The 18,397-nt window shown below is 47.3% G+C and overlaps 3 protein-coding genes across 4 annotated transcripts in view; all 3 read right to left on the bottom strand.

The window, feature by feature from the left end:
- Positions 1-1,944, bottom strand: part of cUnh2orf42 (chromosome Un C2orf42 homolog) — a 6,101-nt gene extending 4,157 nt beyond the window's left edge. The window contains exons 1-3 of the mRNA XM_084456202.1: positions 1,864-1,944; positions 319-1,534; positions 72-182 (exon numbers count right to left, since the gene is read on the bottom strand). Coding sequence (XP_084312328.1) covers positions 72-182; positions 319-1,495 — 1,288 coding nt within the window. The 5' untranslated portion in view covers positions 1,496-1,534; positions 1,864-1,944. The remainder of the gene's footprint in view (positions 1-71; positions 183-318; positions 1,535-1,863) is intronic.
- Positions 1,945-3,342: 1,398 nt separating this feature from the next.
- Positions 3,343-12,838, bottom strand: tia1 (TIA1 cytotoxic granule-associated RNA binding protein). Of its 2 annotated transcripts, XM_084456288.1 has the most exons (12): positions 12,582-12,838; positions 10,998-11,094; positions 10,755-10,853; positions 9,307-9,361; positions 9,117-9,204; positions 8,814-8,889; positions 8,274-8,382; positions 6,399-6,494; positions 5,529-5,613; positions 5,290-5,428; positions 5,021-5,169; positions 3,343-4,039 (listed from the first exon to the last, which is right to left on the bottom strand). In XM_084456288.1, the coding sequence occupies exons 1-12, from the start codon at positions 12,608-12,610 to the stop codon at positions 3,901-3,903; spliced, it is 1,161 nt and encodes a 386-aa protein (XP_084312414.1). In that variant the 5' UTR covers positions 12,611-12,838; the 3' UTR covers positions 3,343-3,900. The 2 variants fall into 2 exon arrangements, with proteins under 2 accessions (XP_084312414.1, XP_084312413.1); XM_084456287.1 differs by having other exon boundaries at positions 9,117-9,361.
- Positions 12,839-13,948: 1,110 nt separating this feature from the next.
- dtwd2 (DTW domain containing 2) lies at positions 13,949-17,930 on the bottom strand (the record flags this gene model as incomplete). Its single annotated transcript, XM_084455225.1, has 6 exons — positions 13,949-14,288; positions 14,874-15,002; positions 15,950-16,157; positions 16,727-16,821; positions 17,437-17,527; positions 17,746-17,930. 6 exons carry the CDS (start codon positions 17,928-17,930, stop codon positions 14,109-14,111), a joined length of 888 nt encoding a protein of 295 aa, XP_084311351.1. The 3' UTR covers positions 13,949-14,108.
- Between the last annotated feature and the right edge of the window lie 467 nt (positions 17,931-18,397).

The raw sequence follows: 18,397 nt of genomic DNA on the forward strand, positions 1-18,397 counted from the left end.
GATCGAGGGGCGAACATGTATTCGGTTACGGGTCACAAATGGCCGCTCACAGCTCACAACAGCTCGCTCACCTGTGATTGGCTCCTCCAGGCGGGGTCTCTTGGCTTTGTGAGCTGCGACTGGCTCCGGCGGCGTGCCGGACGAACACGAGACGGCGCCCTCGGCCGCGCCCGTCTTCAGGCCTGCGGGGACGACACGGCAAACCGGTCAGCGGATCGCGCCGCCGCCGCCGACTACAGCGGGATGTATAATTCAAAAGAACACGCTTTTAGTTTTAGTCTGTTTAACGAAGGAGAAACCCCTGTTTGCAGAGCGCACCGTCGGAGCTGTAGTTGAGGAACGCCGCGAACTCCGACGCCAGTTTGTCGTCGCTGGCGAAGGCGCACACGCAGGCGTAGAAGTGGAGGCAGGGGTCGGGCGGGGTGGCGTTGCTGGGAGCGCAGCGAGAGGAGGAGGAGGAGGATGAGGAAGGAGAGGAGGCTCTGTTTCCGTCCTCGCTCTTCCCCCCTCCGGGCCCTCCTCTGGGGCTCCCCTGGCAGGCGCAGTGGAACACGGGGCCCTCCCGACCCTTCCCCTCCAAGCCCCGCCCCTTCCCCTCCCCCTTAGCGTCGCCGGGGAGCCCGCCGGGCCCCATGGTCAGGTGCAAGAGACCCAGAGGGTGGCCGGAGCCCGGGCGGCACTTGACCACCACGGTGTCCCTGGACACCCGCTGGACCAGGGGTCCCGGGGACTCGGTGGCCAGCCTCCAGAGCTCGTCCTGGGTGTCGGACGAGGCCGGCAGCCCCTCCAGGACGGAGCTCTTCAGGGGCAGCGGCGTGGCCCGGCTCTGGCACTCCATGGCCTGCTTGATGTGGACGCAGGGGCCATCGCCGGACGACGGCGCATCGGGAACGGCGTGCTGGCGCGGCCGGCCGCCGCCGCGGTTCGACCTCTGACCCTGCTGCTGCCGGCAGGCGGGCAGGAAGCAGCGGCCCAGGTTGACCCGCGTCAGCAGGGTGGCCCCGTCTCCCGTGGCGATGGCGGTGTCCGTGGGAACCAGCTCCACGAAGCCCCGCTGGGCGCCCCCGGTGCCCCTCCCCCTCTGGCACACGGAGAACACCTGTGCTCCTCCTCCTCCTCCTCCCGACTCTCCTCCTCCTCCTTCTCCTCTTCCCTCAACATCCTCCTCCCCTCCGCCGTCGATCACCACCCTCACCACCTCCATCGCGCCCCTCTTGGCGCCCCGGCCCCGCGCCCCCGCCGGCCCCGCCCCGTCCTTAAAGACGATGCCGCAGGCCTTGTTCTTGCAGCTGAGCCCCCGGGTGCCGTTGTAGACGCCGCACTGGGGACACTTGCGGATGCCGCGCAGCGTGGCCTTGCCCAGGTTGGAGAGGAAGGCCGGGGTGCCGGGAGCCGTCTTCCGGACCTCCCTCTGACGGGCCGCCAGGTTCGGGGGATGGGCCTGTGGAGAAGGGGAGGCGGCCGAGCCGGGCGGCGCCGGTAACCCAGAATCCATCTCTCTGTCTCTGAGGATGCTGGGTTAATGAAACACTGCCTGGGAGAGAGGAGAAAATGTTAGTTTAGTAGTCATTTTATTCTAGTTGATCTTAGTAATGTGTGCCCGTTTTCGGTCCATCTGATGGGTTTGAGAATCACTGACCTACCAAAAAACACCTGTTTATTTAAAGTGCAGAACCAGTTGGATAAGTCTGTAGACGTGCCATAAAACACCTGTGTATTTAAAGTGCATCACCAGTGGGATAACTAGAATGACTTTGAACATTGTTTCACTGCTACAATACCGTGCGAGCTAATCTATCTATAACGTGCATCACTATCTATTTATCGCGAACAGGCTATGATTGGTTTATGTTGGAATCATACCTGTTTGGACAGACTCTGTATGGTCGAATTCAGTTTTTATTCACCAAGCCTCCTTTTTCCTTTGGCCGTCGCCATTCCTCCTTACATCCTCGTCTCTGCATTGCGCCTGTAACGAGGCTCGGGATTGGTTAGCGAAATGATCACGTGGACCAAGGGATCCGCCTCTTCAGAGCAGTGCGTCATGGGAATTGACGTTCATATTAATGGGTCTGGATTTTTCGGGCCCCATTTCTCCTTGGTAGATAATATATATTTTACCATCTCTATTTTATCTCAGTTTCAATGACACCTTCATATACATTTAAAATGTACACAACTATGTTCGGATGACAACATTACCACATTATGTCTTACCATATCACACTTCAGACATGGGCTTAGTAAAAGTAGGTCATTTGATATGGAAATTATAAACATATAAGCAGTTTCCACAAGCCGTTCATAGCATCAGCATTTTAATGGGACAAAGCAAGAACACGTTATAGTAGCATCAACATAACTTCCCCCCACCCTCCCCAAATACCTCCTCAAAACATAAGGTTTGAAAATATCCTTAGGCACTGCCTACTCTTTCTGATAATCGGTTGGTTAAAATGAAATTAACTCATAAGGCAACACAATGGGTTCTCGTTCAACTCTGTATTAAAACACATCTCCATGGGGGCCACAGTGCAAAATTCTGATCCACTCAGGTTTTTTGTTTGATAACTATTTACTACTTCATAAAAAACACGAAAGAGTCAATATTTAGGTCTTATACACAGAATAACTTTAATTCTACATTAATTTTCAGTCTAGATCGCTTGGCACTGCATAGCAATGCTGTTCGTTCTCCCCCCGAAGTCCCTGGAAGAATCAAATGTTGCACTGTCCCTACATCGGCACGGACCAGCATTTAACAGCGAGGCTAAAGCTAAGGTTTCAATGACCCCCAACCCCCTCCCCCATCAGAAAAGCAAGCAAGCTTTCATAATTAACATGAGTTTTTTTTTCCTCTTTATACAGCGTCAGAACAGTTGAACAGACTTTGTTTGGTTATTTACATACAAAACAGTATACGCAAGCCCTCCAAAATAAATTTCTAAAGGAAAAAAGTGGAATGCAAAACAATTCAAAATACCTAGAATTTGTGTAACATCAAATTTTGTGAAAAGGTAACCAAGAGAACTAGTATTGTGCAATATTTGTCTGCCGTTAAAGAATGAGAAGAGTGGCAGTAATCCCTGCAATTGGTTTAGTTGAGATATTGAAAATCTAATTTAAAAAAATACAACAGTTGACATTTTATTCATTTTTTATAAACATAAAAAACAAAAAAGGTTCTTACATTTCACATGATTCCGTGGTGTCATTGCTTAAACATTTATTTAAAATGACATTCCCAAAACTGAAAAAAAAAAAAAAAAAAAAAAAACACAAAAGGCAAAGCTCGTTTATTACGATATCAGCAGTTTGAAATCGCTCTAAACAAACCCAACGAAAAAAGCTAATCAAAGTCGCTGTTTTTTTTTTTTTATCATGTATTTTATTCACTTATAGTATTTTTTTTTTCATTAAAAATGGCATAGTCCTTTCTGATTCATGAGTCAGTCAATCTGACACCGGGCCAAAGACCTTTGTGTGTGTGTGTGTGTGTGTGTGTGTGTGTGTGTGTGTGTGTGTGTGTGACAGAGTGTATATGCGCGCGTTTGTGTGCATTGGTGTGTATACATATATACGTGTGAATTTTATCCCGGGGCTTGGGCAAATCTCTCCACCTCTGATGACACACAACCAACTGTTTCTCCTCCACATCCGCTCCACATCCGCTCCACGTCCGCCTCAAACTCGCAAGTAGGTACCAGGTTAAGGGGGGGGACGTGGGGGGGACGTGGGCAGCGAGAGGTCAAATCACAAACCCAGCTCCACCGTCATAGAGTTCTTAAATTGCGTTGGACAACAGAGAGGGCACAGGTAACTCCCCCCTCCCCCTCCCCCCGGTACGGGACGGGTGTGGTCGTGATGGAGGAGTGGAGAGCGCAGTGTCCCGCCCTCTGATCAGTGGGTGTGGTATCCAGCCGTGCCCATGCCCGACTGGTTGGCCAACACCGTCCCGTTCACGCCCTGTCCCGGCTCCACCACGCCGCCGTTGCTGACCGCGCCCACGCCCGTCCACCCCGCGCCGGCCTGTAGATGACTGCACACAGATACGCAACGGTTAGGGGACAGTGGTGGTGGTGGTGGTGGTGGTGGGGGCGGGGGGGGGAGAGATAGGGGAGCACAGCGCACCGAGGAGAACCAGAGTAACAGGGTGGACAGAGAGGAGCACAGCACACAGACAGAACCAGAGTAACAGGGTGGACAGAGAGGAGCACAGCACACAGAGGAGAACCAGAGTAACAGGGTGGACAGAGAGGAGCACAGCACACAGAGGAGAACCAGAGTAACAGGGTTGAGAGGAGAGGAGCACAGCACACAGACAGAACGGTGGAAGGACAACGAGGTGAAAGGAAGGGAGATTGGAGAAAATTGAAGCCCCAGGAAAGAAAAGGGACATTTAGAGGACAGGAGGCTTAAAAAAGAGGATGAAGGGCGTACACCAATGAAGGACTTGGAGGAAAAGAAAAAAGGGATTCATAAAATGAGGAGAAGAGTGAGCGATAACACTGAGAGGCTAGAAGACAAAAGGGCCCAGTGTCTCCAGACACAGAACAGGAGTTCACAGAAACATCTGAGGTACAGTGATATCTCCTCCGGTTTAGTGTGAAGCGGTGAAGCTGGCCTAAATGGTAAATGGATGGTAGATGGACTGCACTTGCGCAGCGCTTTTATCATCTTTTATCAGCGCTTTACAATGAAGTCCTCTCAGTCACCCATTAAAACACACACATACATTCACACACCAATGGCAGCCAGCTGCTATGAAAGGCGCTAGCCAGCTCGTTGGGAGAAATTTGGGGTTCGGTGCCTTGTGGAACAGGAGGGGCCGGGATTCGAACCGCCGACCCTACGGTCATTGGACGACCCGATCGACGTCCTGAGCCACAGCCGCCTCCTGGGTTCGCCCCACGCGCTGTCAAACGATTGGGTAATAGAGGAAGGGCAGCTAGCGGGGTCAGGGCAGTTTGACACCGGAGAGGTGACCTTTGCACCGCGAGGGACGGACGCCGGTACTCACTTGAAGCCCTGCTGGTTCCAGGCCTGTCCGTAAACGCCGTAGGTTGGCACCTGCCACCCGTTGGGCACGTACTGTCCGATCTGCTGGGGGTTGCTGTACCACTGACCCCACTGGCCATAGGGCTGAGCTGCGAAGCCCACTTTGTTCTGCTGCTCCAGGGGGACGAATCAAACGCACCCGTTAGGCATCGACGAGTTAGGAAGGCACGACGACATACGTCTGGTAGGTATACTGGCACAGTATAGTTGAGTATTGAGGGCTGTACGTACCTGGGGCACCTGTACCGGTTGCATGGGGCTGACCATGTCTGTGGTCTCCTTGCCCCAGTAACACTTGACCACATGGCCCTCTATGGACGTGCCGTTGACGGAGACGATGGCGTGGGCCGCCCCCTCGTGGGAGTTAAACCTACATATGGGTGGAGAGGGCATGGCGTTGCTTAGGGGTTGAAAAACAACAGATTCTGCTGGTTAAACGGGGCGGTGCGTTTTAGCGTCCGGGGTCTCACCTCACAAAAGAGTAGCCTTTGTCTGGGAAAACTCTGATTTCCATTATTTGGCCGAAGGGGGTGAAGGTCTGTCTCATCAGTTGCTCTGGAAACAACAAAGGAGGGAAACGGCTCAACACCCTGACAGTCCTGGTAGTGTTGAGATAACACCCTGACAGTCCTGGTAGTGTTGAGATTACACCCTGACAGTCCTGGTACAGTGTTGAGATTACACGTGACACCCTGTCAGTTCTGGTAGTGTTGAGATAACACCCTGACAGTCCTGGTAGTGTTGAGATTACACCCTGACAGTCCTGGTACAGTGTTGAGATTACACGTGACACCCTGTCAGTTCTGGTACAGTGTTGAGATTACATGTGACACCCTGACAGTCCTGGTACAGTGTTGAGATTACACGTGACACCATGTCAGTCCTGATACAGTGTTGAGATTACACGTGACACCCTGTCAGTTCTGGTACAGTGTTGAGATTACACGTGACACCCTGTCAGTTCTGGTACAGTGTTGAGATTACACATGACACCCTGTCAGTCCTGGTACAGTGTTGAGATTACATGTGACACCCTGTCAGTCCTGGTACAGTGTTGAGATTACACATGACACCCTGTCAGTTCTGGTACAGTGTTGAGATTACACCCTGTCAGTTCTGGTACAGTGTTGAGATTACACGTGACACCCTGTCAGTCCTGGTACAGTGTTGAGATTACACGTGACACCCTGTCAGTCCTGGTACAGTGTTGAGATTACACGTGACACCATGTCAGTCCTGGTACAGTGTTGAGATTACACGTGACACCCTGTCAGTCCTGGTACAGTGTTGAGATTACACGTGGCGATACGGAGAGAGCGGCGTGCGTGCCGGCGTCTGACCTGTGAGCCCTGTGGTGACGCCTCCGCAGTAGACGGTGCAGTTGCTGGGGCTGGACTGGTTGACCACCTCCTCAAAAGACAGGTGCTTGGTGTTCGCTGCCCCGCGGGAAGGAAACGCAACAAGTCAAGAAACAGAAAAATAGGACGGGGATATAGAACCAGATACCCGATCCTGAGAATGTGTACGATCCTGAGAATGGAAACATCTGTACTCGTTTTCCCCTTCATCTGTCAAGTCTGTCTACATCTCCTAAAATGCATATAGCACGATATATGCATATAAGACCACTTAAAATACAGAATCAGTGCATTTTAAGATCTGACATGAAACGGTATTCAGTCTTATCATCGTGGTGCTTAAAGGTCCCCTTTATGCTCCTTTTCAACAATTTAATGAGTGTCTAGGGTCCCCAAGACAAGTCTTTGATTATTTTTGCTTAAAATATCCCTCAGATTAAGCATTCTAGCGGGCTTCTCTACCCCTCTGTTTCAGTCCTGTTATGGACACGCTGTTTGTGTCTTTAATGCAAATGAGCTGCTGCTCCTCGCCAAATTTTTTTTTTTTTCCCCGAGCAGGGGGCTTCTGATGTCAGAACCACAGGCAAATCTGAATGGCGTGTTGAATCGTATTTTCATAATTTGTCTGGCCACAAAAACAAATGACTGGGTTGTCTTATTTCAAAGTTTGTGTGTTAATGGGTTGTCTTATTTCAAAGTTTGTGTGTTAATCGGCCCCTCAGAGACCCAAATGTCCCAATGCACGAGCACTGAAAAATCGAGGTTTTCAAAATAGGTCCCCTTTGAAGGTAGGGTAGGCGATTTTGAGAAGAAAAAAAAAAAAAACACACAAGGTATGAGATAAATTTAGAAAAATGCAACCGACCAAATCTGTCCCCTTTCCTTCAGGCCTCTTACCTAGTGTTGCCGCGGTTATCGGTGTTCAGGCACACAACGCTTATATTACTTCCCCACCTTTTTTTTTTTTTTTTTTTTGCATATCAGCAGCGACATTGATCAAATAAAAAAAAGTGTGATTTGTAAAATACCAAGCGTGTTACTTAGTGGGAGCGATACGCGTTACTGAAAGTTTCTGCTTCGTCCGCGAGCGCATCAGTCACAGACTTGCAACTCAAAGCAACGGAGTCAGAGATCACTCATCACATGACAAGAGTCAGGAGAGAAGGAAGGCAATCACCAACATGTATCAAATGATCTGCTTTAACACACAGCCATTAATACACAATACAATATTAATACACGCACGGGCAATTATTTTATGGGTAGGATCGATGTAACATTAGCTAGCAAGTTAGCTACCTCTAAATATTGATCTGGCACTGGGGCTAATTTAATTCACTTGAGGTGGTAAACAGAGTCTGGTTTGTTCTGTTGATGGGTACACCTTATCTTTATTTGAAGTACTTTAAACAGATTACTTACAAGGGCAACGAATCTCACAGACTAGCCTAGCAGCCTAGCAGTCCCCACCCACTAGACTCACTGAAGACACAACTCACGTGCTACGGAGAGATTATCCTCATGAGTTTATTAACCGCTGGGAAAAATTCCTCACTGTGGCATCCCTACTGCCTCCAAGGCCACTCCTCCCAGCCGGGTGAAAACAAACACTTCTCTAGGCAGGTAAGCAGGCCGGCTGACAGGCAGGTTGCACACTTACTACAGTGCTGCCACTTCCACAGATTACGATTATTAGGTTTTTTTTATTAAGATTTTTTTTTTTTTTTTTTCAGCGTCAGAGCATTTTATTTATTGATTGCTGTCAGGTAGAGAATTGTAAAAAATCGAACAAAAAGTGCTTCCGAGTCGAATCGCCTTCCCCACCTTTAATGTGAGGTCTGCTGAGGCAGGACTCACTCTCATAAGTGGCTTTAGGAGCAGGGGGCTTCCTGGTGGCCCAGTTAGTCCTGATCTGTCGTCCACCCAACCACTGGCCTCCCATCTGCTGGATGGCATTCTCTGCATCCTGGACACACACACATACACACACGCGCGCACGCACACACACACAAACATGCACACACACACGCACACAAAAACACGCACACAAAAACACACACAAAAACACACACACACTCTGGACTCAGCAAAGCCATCTGCATTACACATGTCCTATAAACAATAACTACATGATTTGTACAATAATGCACAGAGAAAGAAGCAGGGAAATTAGCCACAAAATATTGATCGTGGGTCACTTTGAATCTAAACCTGGAAACATGGAACACGACAAGGCCTTCAAAGTCATTTAAGGTAATTCAATATGCGCCACGGAAATTGCTAGGCCCCTTCTACCAAGAACACATTTGCAGGGAATATTCTCTCAATTCTTGGGAGACATGTCAGGCTAAATGATTTCTTACAAGCAAACAGCTGCCCGAGGAGAGGGACACTTACCCATTTGTTGAAGAAGGAGACAAAGCCGTAGCCTTTGGATTTCCCAGTGGCCATGTCTTTCACCACACGGGCATCACTGTGGACACACAGACAGACGACACACTGTTAGCCTGACGGGACGCTAGCAGGCTGTGGCTACAGGCCTCCCGTTCATCTGATGAACTATTAGACCTTTAACACATATATATCTCCAATGTGTGAAATTAACATGATTAAGTTTGTTTTTCACTGAAAAAAACTAAGCCTTTGGGGGTGTTTAGTGATCATAGAAGGGGGAGGGGTAACGGTAAAAAGAACACTTACGATATCCTGCCGAAAGGCGCAAAAGCAGCCTTGATGTCATCGGTGGTAATTTCAGGACTGAGGTCGCCCACAAAGACATGGAAATGATCTGAAGAGAGAGATCGGCCTTTACCGTGATTCGAGTTCTCCTCGGCCGTCACGATTATATTCGGGAAATGATCAAACAGAAGAAACGAGAGGAAACACTCACTGCTTGTGTCTTTCTTCTGGCTGCTTGGGGTTGTGGCCCAATTGACCTTGACCTCCTACAAAAAAGAGATAGGGGGTGAGAGAGAGAGAGAGACAGGTGAGGAGGAGGGGGGGTGAGAGAGGAGAGGGGAGGGGGGAGATGAAAAATGAAGTGAAAATTATGCCTGTTGTTGGACGGCACACGTTTGTCTGCTTGCCGACTAGAGGTCTTGTCACACACCAGTGAAGAGCACAGAGGGAAATCCTGTTCACACTCTTAACTATGTCACAATTCAGTCTCCGGCTAGTCAAGATTTGGAGCAAAACTCTAGGAAGTAAAAAGGTCCAAATAACAAGGGACTTACAAACAAGTGAATTTTACGAACGTGTAATACTCCTCAAATGGTCCTTCATTACCTGTTGAGGATAAAATATTTTCAACTGAATGTGTCTTTATTGAAATTGTTCTTATTTGGATTCTTTATGCAAAGGAATTTGCAAAAGAACACATGATTTCACAGACGTAAGGGGAGATAGATGAGAATCATTGGGAACAGGTGAAAGACTGCCACTTCTAACATGATTACACAACAGTGCCACAACTACAGAGATGCTGTAGGTACCAACGTGCTAATCCACATCTTTTGTTCTGGCTACTTGGCATGTGATTGTGCACATATGGAGACACTGACGAGCTCTCTCTGTTTAGATACCGTTCCAAGAGATCAAATCTAAAGACTCACCATCATTGTGAATGTCAGACTAATTTGTCAGCCAGTGTATGGATACTGTACCGGTGAGTGATCACATTTACGATCAAGCAAAGAAGAAATCTGCAGACCAATTTATTGACCAAAGCAATCATTAACTGGAATCCTTCTTTCAAGATGACATTAGGATATAACTGGATTCAGTGTTTCCATCACAATGCAACCAACCATTAGTGTCATAGACTAAGTGACTAAGTATAAGCCTCCCATGACAAAATAAACTATGTGATGTCATTTCGAATACCAAACAAAACCTTAAAATCAAACAGATTCCTACAACAGGTTTGGTCTCCTGCCAACCTATGGAAACTGGTCTGGTGTGTTGTCGCTTGTATTGAAAGAACCCATTCCAATTTCCTCATACTTACTTGACCCTGACACGATTGGGTGCATGATGCTGACGCAACTTTGATCTAGTCCAACGTGAATGGTGTCTGTCCAAAATCAACCACTAGCCTCTAACTCCTCGAAAAATCGACTATATCCGACTCGACACACATTTTAATGTGCTACAGCATCGGATCGACAAGTTCCATAGTGCTTACGCCCATCCAAGCTTCTCAGCGTCTTAAAAGTGTAGAGGATTAGAGGTTGATTTCTAACAGGCCACAATAACCTCCCCCTGTTCTTTTTATAGCTTCACCTCCCTCCCCACCCAACCCAGGCCCGGCCGACTCACCCAGGAGATACGATAGCTTACCTTACCCATTATTTTACGACCATTCATAGCCGCGAGAGAGGCGGCAGCGTGCCTATGCTCGTAGAACTCCACAAAGCAGTACGGGTCATTACCTGCCGTCTGGAAAAGGGCAAGACACAGGGGCTTCAGACACAGTGGACAGACAGAGCAGCAGCACCATGACGCCAGTAACCCCCCCCCCCTTCCCCATGTAAAGAATAAGGCCTCTTTCCAAGCCCGGTTGGGAGGTTGGGTTGGACTCACGTCTACTATCATTTTACAGCTCTTGCAGGGTCCGATCTGACCAAACAGCTGCATGATCAGGGCTTCCGTCACATCCCGGGACAGGTTCCCCACATACCTGTGCGCGCACACACACACACACACACACACACACACAAACACACGAACCCATCAGGCAAAGGAAAAGTATGCAACTGTGAGAAAATGACATTGTTTCTTCAAGGACCAATGATCCAAGGACTAGCCCAATAGAGGCGATACACCATCATGCGTCCAGGGGGGTCTCGTGTTCATTCCCTAAACATAACCTGTGTGTGGCTTTATCCTTGCAATCGGATATCTTGGGACTTAATTTTATGTTTTGGTTTTGCTGGCGGGCATCTACTTGGGTACGACTCACGAGACAAGGCCATGGCTGGGCTAACTCAAAGTTGCTAGCTAGATATAGCTAACCAAAATATATATATAACCATATAACATGCCACACACAGGTGTAGTCGCTGATTATCCAAGGAAGCCATGTTTATGTGTATTTGTCTGAGATGAACCACAATAATGTTTGACTAATGGAAAACACATCTGACACGTATGACATCAAAAATAAAATAAATAAATAAGAAAAAGGCCGAGGAAGACAGCATTGCAGGTCTGGATATGATCAGGCCCAGCGTGCTTACGTCTTCAACTCGAGCACACAGGAGAATGCTAACGTTAGCTTCTATTAGCTTAGCAATAACAGCACAGATCATTCTTCCCGGAATCCTAAATCAAACACACCTAGCCGCATTGTCTGTATGCTATGTATTAATAATGGTGACTAAAATCTTTAATATACAACCAAATATATCAACCTATCTTTCTGCACTATTATAAAAAGTAGATGACGTTCGCTACAGCAAGAGAGCCTTTTGTCTCAAGAGTGGACACGTCTGACATGCTAAAGGTGCTGCTGCTGTTAGCGTTAGCATGCTAGCCCCGGCTAGGAGGCTGCTCATGATGATGATGCTGTTAGCGTTAGCATGCTAGCCCCGGCTAGGAGGCTGCTCATGATGCTGCTGCTGTTAGCGTTAGCATGCTAGCCCCGGCTAGGATGCTACATTAGCTATCTTGGCTCCGACTACTCCCTGGAATAGGAGCATCTCTGGGACGTTCAGTGTTTACAAGTCTGTCGCACGGGGATAGCTAGCTCTTAGGATACTGTGTAGAAAACAAATGGTAGTATTACAAAAGTACTTAACGCCAAAACAGTTAATTAGACTGCAGTCGATGGGGTACCAATGAGCATTTTCCATTTCAACCCAGACTGAACCCCAGCCTGCCATCTGACATTTGCATCATCGACCAGCTAACCAGATCTGCTACGTAGGCAGGACTCAATTTCAACTCAGTTAGCTGTTAGCTCTCCTAAATCAGACATGTTTTCCTCCCGTAGCACCACATCACACACTGGGGGTGAAGTGAGGACATTGACACACAACAGCTAAGGTAGTTAGCATCAACATGACAGGAATTACACAATGTTTAAGGAGACCTTGCTGGCTAACTTAGCTCTGAGTTAAGAGTTAGCTAGCTAACTAGCCAGCTAGCTCCTCCGTTCATACATACAGGGTCTTGGGCTGCTCGTCGTCCATCATATTTTCCGGCCGAGGTTGAGATCAGACCCCGAGAGAAGATCTACGCGTGTTTCTGTGATGACCTTGGATTCCCACTCGGTTCCCTCGCGTCTCCCGTATCCTCCTTTGAACTAGATCCAGTGTTGTTTTTATTGCGCAGTATTTAGCTCCGCTGCCCCTCTGCTTTACTCCGATTATGAACAATAGAAAGGCGACATAAGATGGCGGAGAAACCGAGCGGATACTCGGCTTCGCATGCGCGTTGTAGGGACGGTGAGGTGTATTCGTTTTTTTTGGTCCCGTGCCGCTGGTGTGGAATAGCCGGGGGGGAATAGCCGGTGCTAAGGAATATGGGTCGTTTCCTTACTCTCAATGGTCAACTTCCATGTTCAAATGGGACGATCAAGATCATTCGTGGGCTAATTAGCTTCTAGCGACTCCAGTCCACATGCATTGTCACTTTGTTTTGAGCCAGGGGAAGCGTCGTAGCAGAACGGGGCACCTAACTTCGCTAAATACACCCAAAACGAGCGTACCTACCTTGTTACTCATGAGAACGTAGACTGTTTAGAATAATGTTCTTTTTAAACACGCGGTTGTCAATACTCTACTTTCACAGAATGACGAAGTGTTCGTATTTGCTTGAGCACAAAATGTAAGCAGAAATTATCAAGAGATTGGGGATAAAATACGTGCGCCGCCCGGGAATCGAACCCGGGTCGCAAGAATGGGAATCTTGCATGATACCACTACACCAGCGGCGCCGCTACATACACCAATGGCAATTGTATCTAGAAATATAGGAGTGTCAGGTCACACGTTGCACTGCATCTTTGTAGCTTCATCAAATATTTTAATATTACACTTGGGGTTTCCAACATCATGTTGACTAGCCATCTATCTACCAAATAATGCATAATCAAATTCAAGACTTATTACTCTTCTCATCAATCATCTTATATTAATTCAGGTTTAAAACCGAAGACATAATTTCAAATTCCCTAATCTGACATCCTTTTGGACTATGCTCTTTGTTGAAATGTGTGCCTGCTGTAGGCCTATGTACTGTGTCTCTTGACTGTATTTGTCCATCTGTTTATTTGTGTGTCTTGTTACCTTTGGACTTATTTGTGTCTCTTGTTACCCTTGGACAGATCCCTTTTGAACAAAATAAGTGAATCTCAGCAAGACAAACCTGTATGAATGAAATTAATTTGACTTTAAGTACCATGTGCCCGGGTAATATCTTAACGCAGTTGGTGGATACAGACCAATCCCCTTCACACACACACTTCTGTTTATTCAGCGGTTTCAACACCAAAATGTACAAATATTTACAAAGTGTCTTTTTTCCTCCATCTTTCACGTTCACCGAACGTTGCCTAAAGCTGATCATCGCTTCAGTGCTTCTCCACGTCCCGGGTCAACAACTTGCCCAATACAGGATTGGTGAGACCTGTTCAAACACAGTCTCATCACAGTCATATCAGGTCCTTTTTCCCGCTCCTGAGAGAAACCATCATCTTGGAGAGACCTTCTGGTCGGTGACGAGTTTCTCCATCCTCTTGATCTTGCGTTTGTTCGTGGGCATGGGTTTGTCGTACATGCCGGTCCTGAGCAGGTGCTCTTTGCTGTGGTGCACCTGAGCTCCGTGCTCCAGCTGGAAGGAGCAGAGGGCTTTCAGGGGCTTCAGCAGAACCTGGACAGCAGGGGGACAGACGGACGGACGGGGAGTCCACGTTAACGACCCACAAGACCAGGCCAAACTAGAATTAAGCAATAAACCACGAGAGGCCGTGTGTTATAGTGATTTTATAACAGCGTTGTTAGGCACGACGCGAAGCGGACTGCCTAAAACCCCCCTAGCTGTTATAAAATCACTATAACACACGGCCTCTCGTGGTTTATTGCTTTTATACAACGGTTACTACATCTATTAGTGTAAAATAAACACACAGCAATGTAAAATATTACGATTTATTCAAAACGAAGCATCATTCCCTCAATTCCGCCGAGCAAAATAGTTCCCCTAACAAAAGGGTTGCCAAGCAACAACAACAACTACAATGCATTGGATCAAATGGGAGGCGCATTAATACTGAAAATGGAATGATATGCGCTCCCAGGTGTTACAAAGTATTTTAACACGGCTTCCAGCCAATCAGAATCAAGAACCAGAACTAACCGTTGTATAATCCACAATAGCTAATGCACTACCCCCTTGTTTTGAAAGTGTTCCACTGAGGAGTACTCCCAAGGGGTCGGTAAGTGACCTTTGACCTACCTGCTGGATGTCGTCTCTCCTTTCCAGGATGGACAGAGTGACGGCGGCACACTCCAGGGTGGACAGGCAGATGTCGGTGGGCTGGGTCCGGATCACATACTGGCTGGACAGAGCTGTGCTGAGCTGCACCTGGGAAAACAAGTGGAGAAAGGGGAGTAAGAACTACAAAACCCAGAGCCGTATCTGGGAGGAAACAGCAGAGATGTGGATCATAATGGATGTTGCTCTAGCGCCCCCCCACCCCCACCATCATCACCACCACCACCGACATAGCATCTAAAAGCCTTTCCGCTATACTTGCTGCTGCTGTGTTTAACTTCCGGATTGGTTTGAAATCTCTGCCCCTACGTGGAATGCCAGCACACCGAATTGTGATTTGTCCAAATCAGTGACAAAAAAAATCTGTGCACTGTAATTGTGTCGTCTTATATCATGAATCGCACAGTTCTGTGACGTAGGTTACATAATACATGTTTTGTCTGTCTGCAAGAGACTGTTCAAAATTCCTTAATTCGTACCTAAAGGTAAATTAGTTGGCAGATGGGAGACTCAGCAATCCAGAGTTAAAACAAATCAATACAAATTCATAAAACATCAAAACAAATACTTCACAAGTTTCATTATAGTATCAAAAATAGACTTTAAATATAATAAATATGAAGGTCATGACAAAATGTGTAACACACACACACACTCACTATCACACACATGCTCACTCTCTCACATACGCTCACTCTTTCTCACTCACACACACGCTCACACACACACACGCTCACTCACTCTCACACACGCTCACACACGCTCACTCACACACACACACGCACACACACACACACACACACACACACACACACACACACACACACACACACACACACACACAAACACACACTCTCCCTCAAAGGCTTAAAATTCCATCCGTCTGCGACGTACATCCTCCCGTGCCAGCTTTGTCTGGAAGTGCAATGCTGCAGGTACTAAAGTATCTCTGTATCGTTTTGTTCTCCACAAACTGACAACCTGGAGCGAAGGAGCTGGAATAGGATGGGAGCCTGAGGGAGAGAAGGCAGACATACCTGTCTAGGCAGGTGAAGCAGCGCGTTTCTGAGGAACATATCTTTGGCCTGACTCCAGGTGCCATCTATGATGATCACATTGTGTCCCGGGGTCTCCAGGTCCGGGTCTTCCTGGTTCTGGACAAGGTCCTCCAGGTTCTGAGCGTCTGGTCCTGGGTAGAGGATCAGGGTTCTGCTGTCTCTGCACACTGCAGCCAGGTCTGGGTTTCTGATGGGGGGGAAGAGGGGGGTGGGGGGCAGACTCAAGACCCGTCTCTCTTCTGTACCCCTGAAGTCCTCCTCCACCTCGTAACACGGCTCAACTTTTGGTATGTGATTTTATTTTTTGCGTTCAATGACTTGTCCTCTTCCTCACTCTAGCACTGAAACTGCTGGACGCACTGGAGGCTTTACTGACCATGACTGGGATGTACAGTCGGTTCAAATCAAATTAAAATGTATTTATAGAGCACGTTTAAAACGACAGCAGTCGACCAAAGTGCTGTACAAAGGTGGGTTCTAGGTGAAAACATTTCTCAACAAAACAAGGAAATAACAGCGAAACAATACAGACATTGAACACTTAAGCGTCTTCTAATTGACTAAATGTAATGTAAAAATGGAAATATATTGATATGAAATAATTTGGCATTTCCCTTGTTCTCTGTAAAGCGCATTGTGTTGCCTCTGGGTATGAAATGCGCTATACAAATAAAGCTTTGATTGATTGATTGATTGATTGATTGATTGATTGAATTTGTAGCACAAATGCTAATTGTGTCTAATGTTTGACAATACCTTTCCTCACTGAACCTCCTTCCTACTAAGACTTCACATTTCCCCGGAGACAAGCAGGCGGCCAGGAGAGGCACGGTGCGAAGGACTCGACTCTCCTACGAGCGCAGAGAAGAGGGTGGAGGTCCCAGGTACAACGTGAGAGAGGAACGCATTCAACACAGCCATTCACAACATCTCCTTTACTAAAATACATATCAGCTAAGGTAGCATACCTAGCAGGCATTCAAGCATATGGGGTAGAATAGAATAGAAAGTTTATTTGCCATATATAACCAGTTTATTTGTCATATATAACCAGAACAGGTACATTGGAATCCTTGTTATCGCTTGTACTTACAATATCTTATTGGCACTAAACAGTTTCTCATTCCAGTTCGTATGTACGCAACTAGACATTATAATGATACGGTTCCCAATCTGGCAATTTACTATCTGTAGTCTAGCAGTCTAGCAAATTGACCCTCATCTACTTATTCCATCCAATCATGGATGAATGTGACCGTAATATAAGCGGTACAATTATTAAAAATTGCATTGTCTATTGCATAGGCAAGAGTAAATTGTTATAGTCTATAGGCAAGGTGCTTAATTGTTCAAGTGTGAGGTGTTGGTTCAAGTGATCAAGTGTAGTGTACAGTAGTAGCCTACAGAGTCAACTGTTGTTCACTTTATAGACAAGGTGCAAGGGTTATAAATGTATGTGTTCTTACCTCTGCCGGATGCTGCACGATGTACAGACACGTAGCCACCACCAGGGGGCGGGCTGGGAGGAACGGGCACAGGCAAACCTTCTGAGGGCGACTGACAGAGAACAGAACGGGGATGAAGCACAGGGATTCATAGTCGATATACTTTGAACTGATACGAGGATAATTCAGTCTGTCTTTTCAACTATCTGTGCTGAAGCGGACGAGGCTAGCCGGTTGAAAGGTGTAGGCAGCCTAACCCAACATATCAAAAGGGCAGATTCATAAGAACTTAGGCTAGCTGGCTAACGCTAGCTAAGCTAGCTCACTTACCAGCATCGCACACATGTGGGACGCCTCTCACAAACTTCAACCGGCAGTGTAGCCAGGTCTTCGAATCCGTCAACTTCTTCTACATTTTGCGACGACAAGATATCACATAAATGGTCAGATTCAACAGCAGGGGCAGAAAGTACAGTTAGGGAAAGATTCGAGATACCCGGGCATGATGTTTCCATCACTAGAAGAGGACTACGGACAGTGTTATACAATGGTCTATATTGCCCTCTACCGGTGCGGAGCATGAACTACAGTAGTAGTGTTATTATTCAATCTGAACGCAAGATGGCGCTAAAGTCAAAACGTTGATGTTATGCTTGGTCAACGCGGGGATAGGCTCGACTAGGACCTGGAACGAACCACCTGAATTATCCATTTGAAACTGAGTAGAGAACATTAATAGTTTTAAGCAGAGGCTTCTCTAATGCTTCTGTGAGATGCCATCATGCATTATAGAGTGGTTATTCTAAAAACCCTAAGGACAAAAACCTTCCACCATTCCTATCCCAGTAATTACCAGTCTATTTGCTTCCTCAGACACATAGTCAATATCGCATTTTTTAATTTTTTCGTCAAAGAACCTCACATGTAGCCTACCCTACCTGCTACCAGGTTCACTTTACAGGCTCTGGGGGGTAAGGAGAGG

Source organism: Borostomias antarcticus (genome assembly GCF_949987555.1).
Source record: "Borostomias antarcticus genome assembly, chromosome: 2".
Classification (NCBI taxonomy): domain Eukaryota; kingdom Metazoa; phylum Chordata; class Actinopteri; order Stomiiformes; family Stomiidae; genus Borostomias; species Borostomias antarcticus.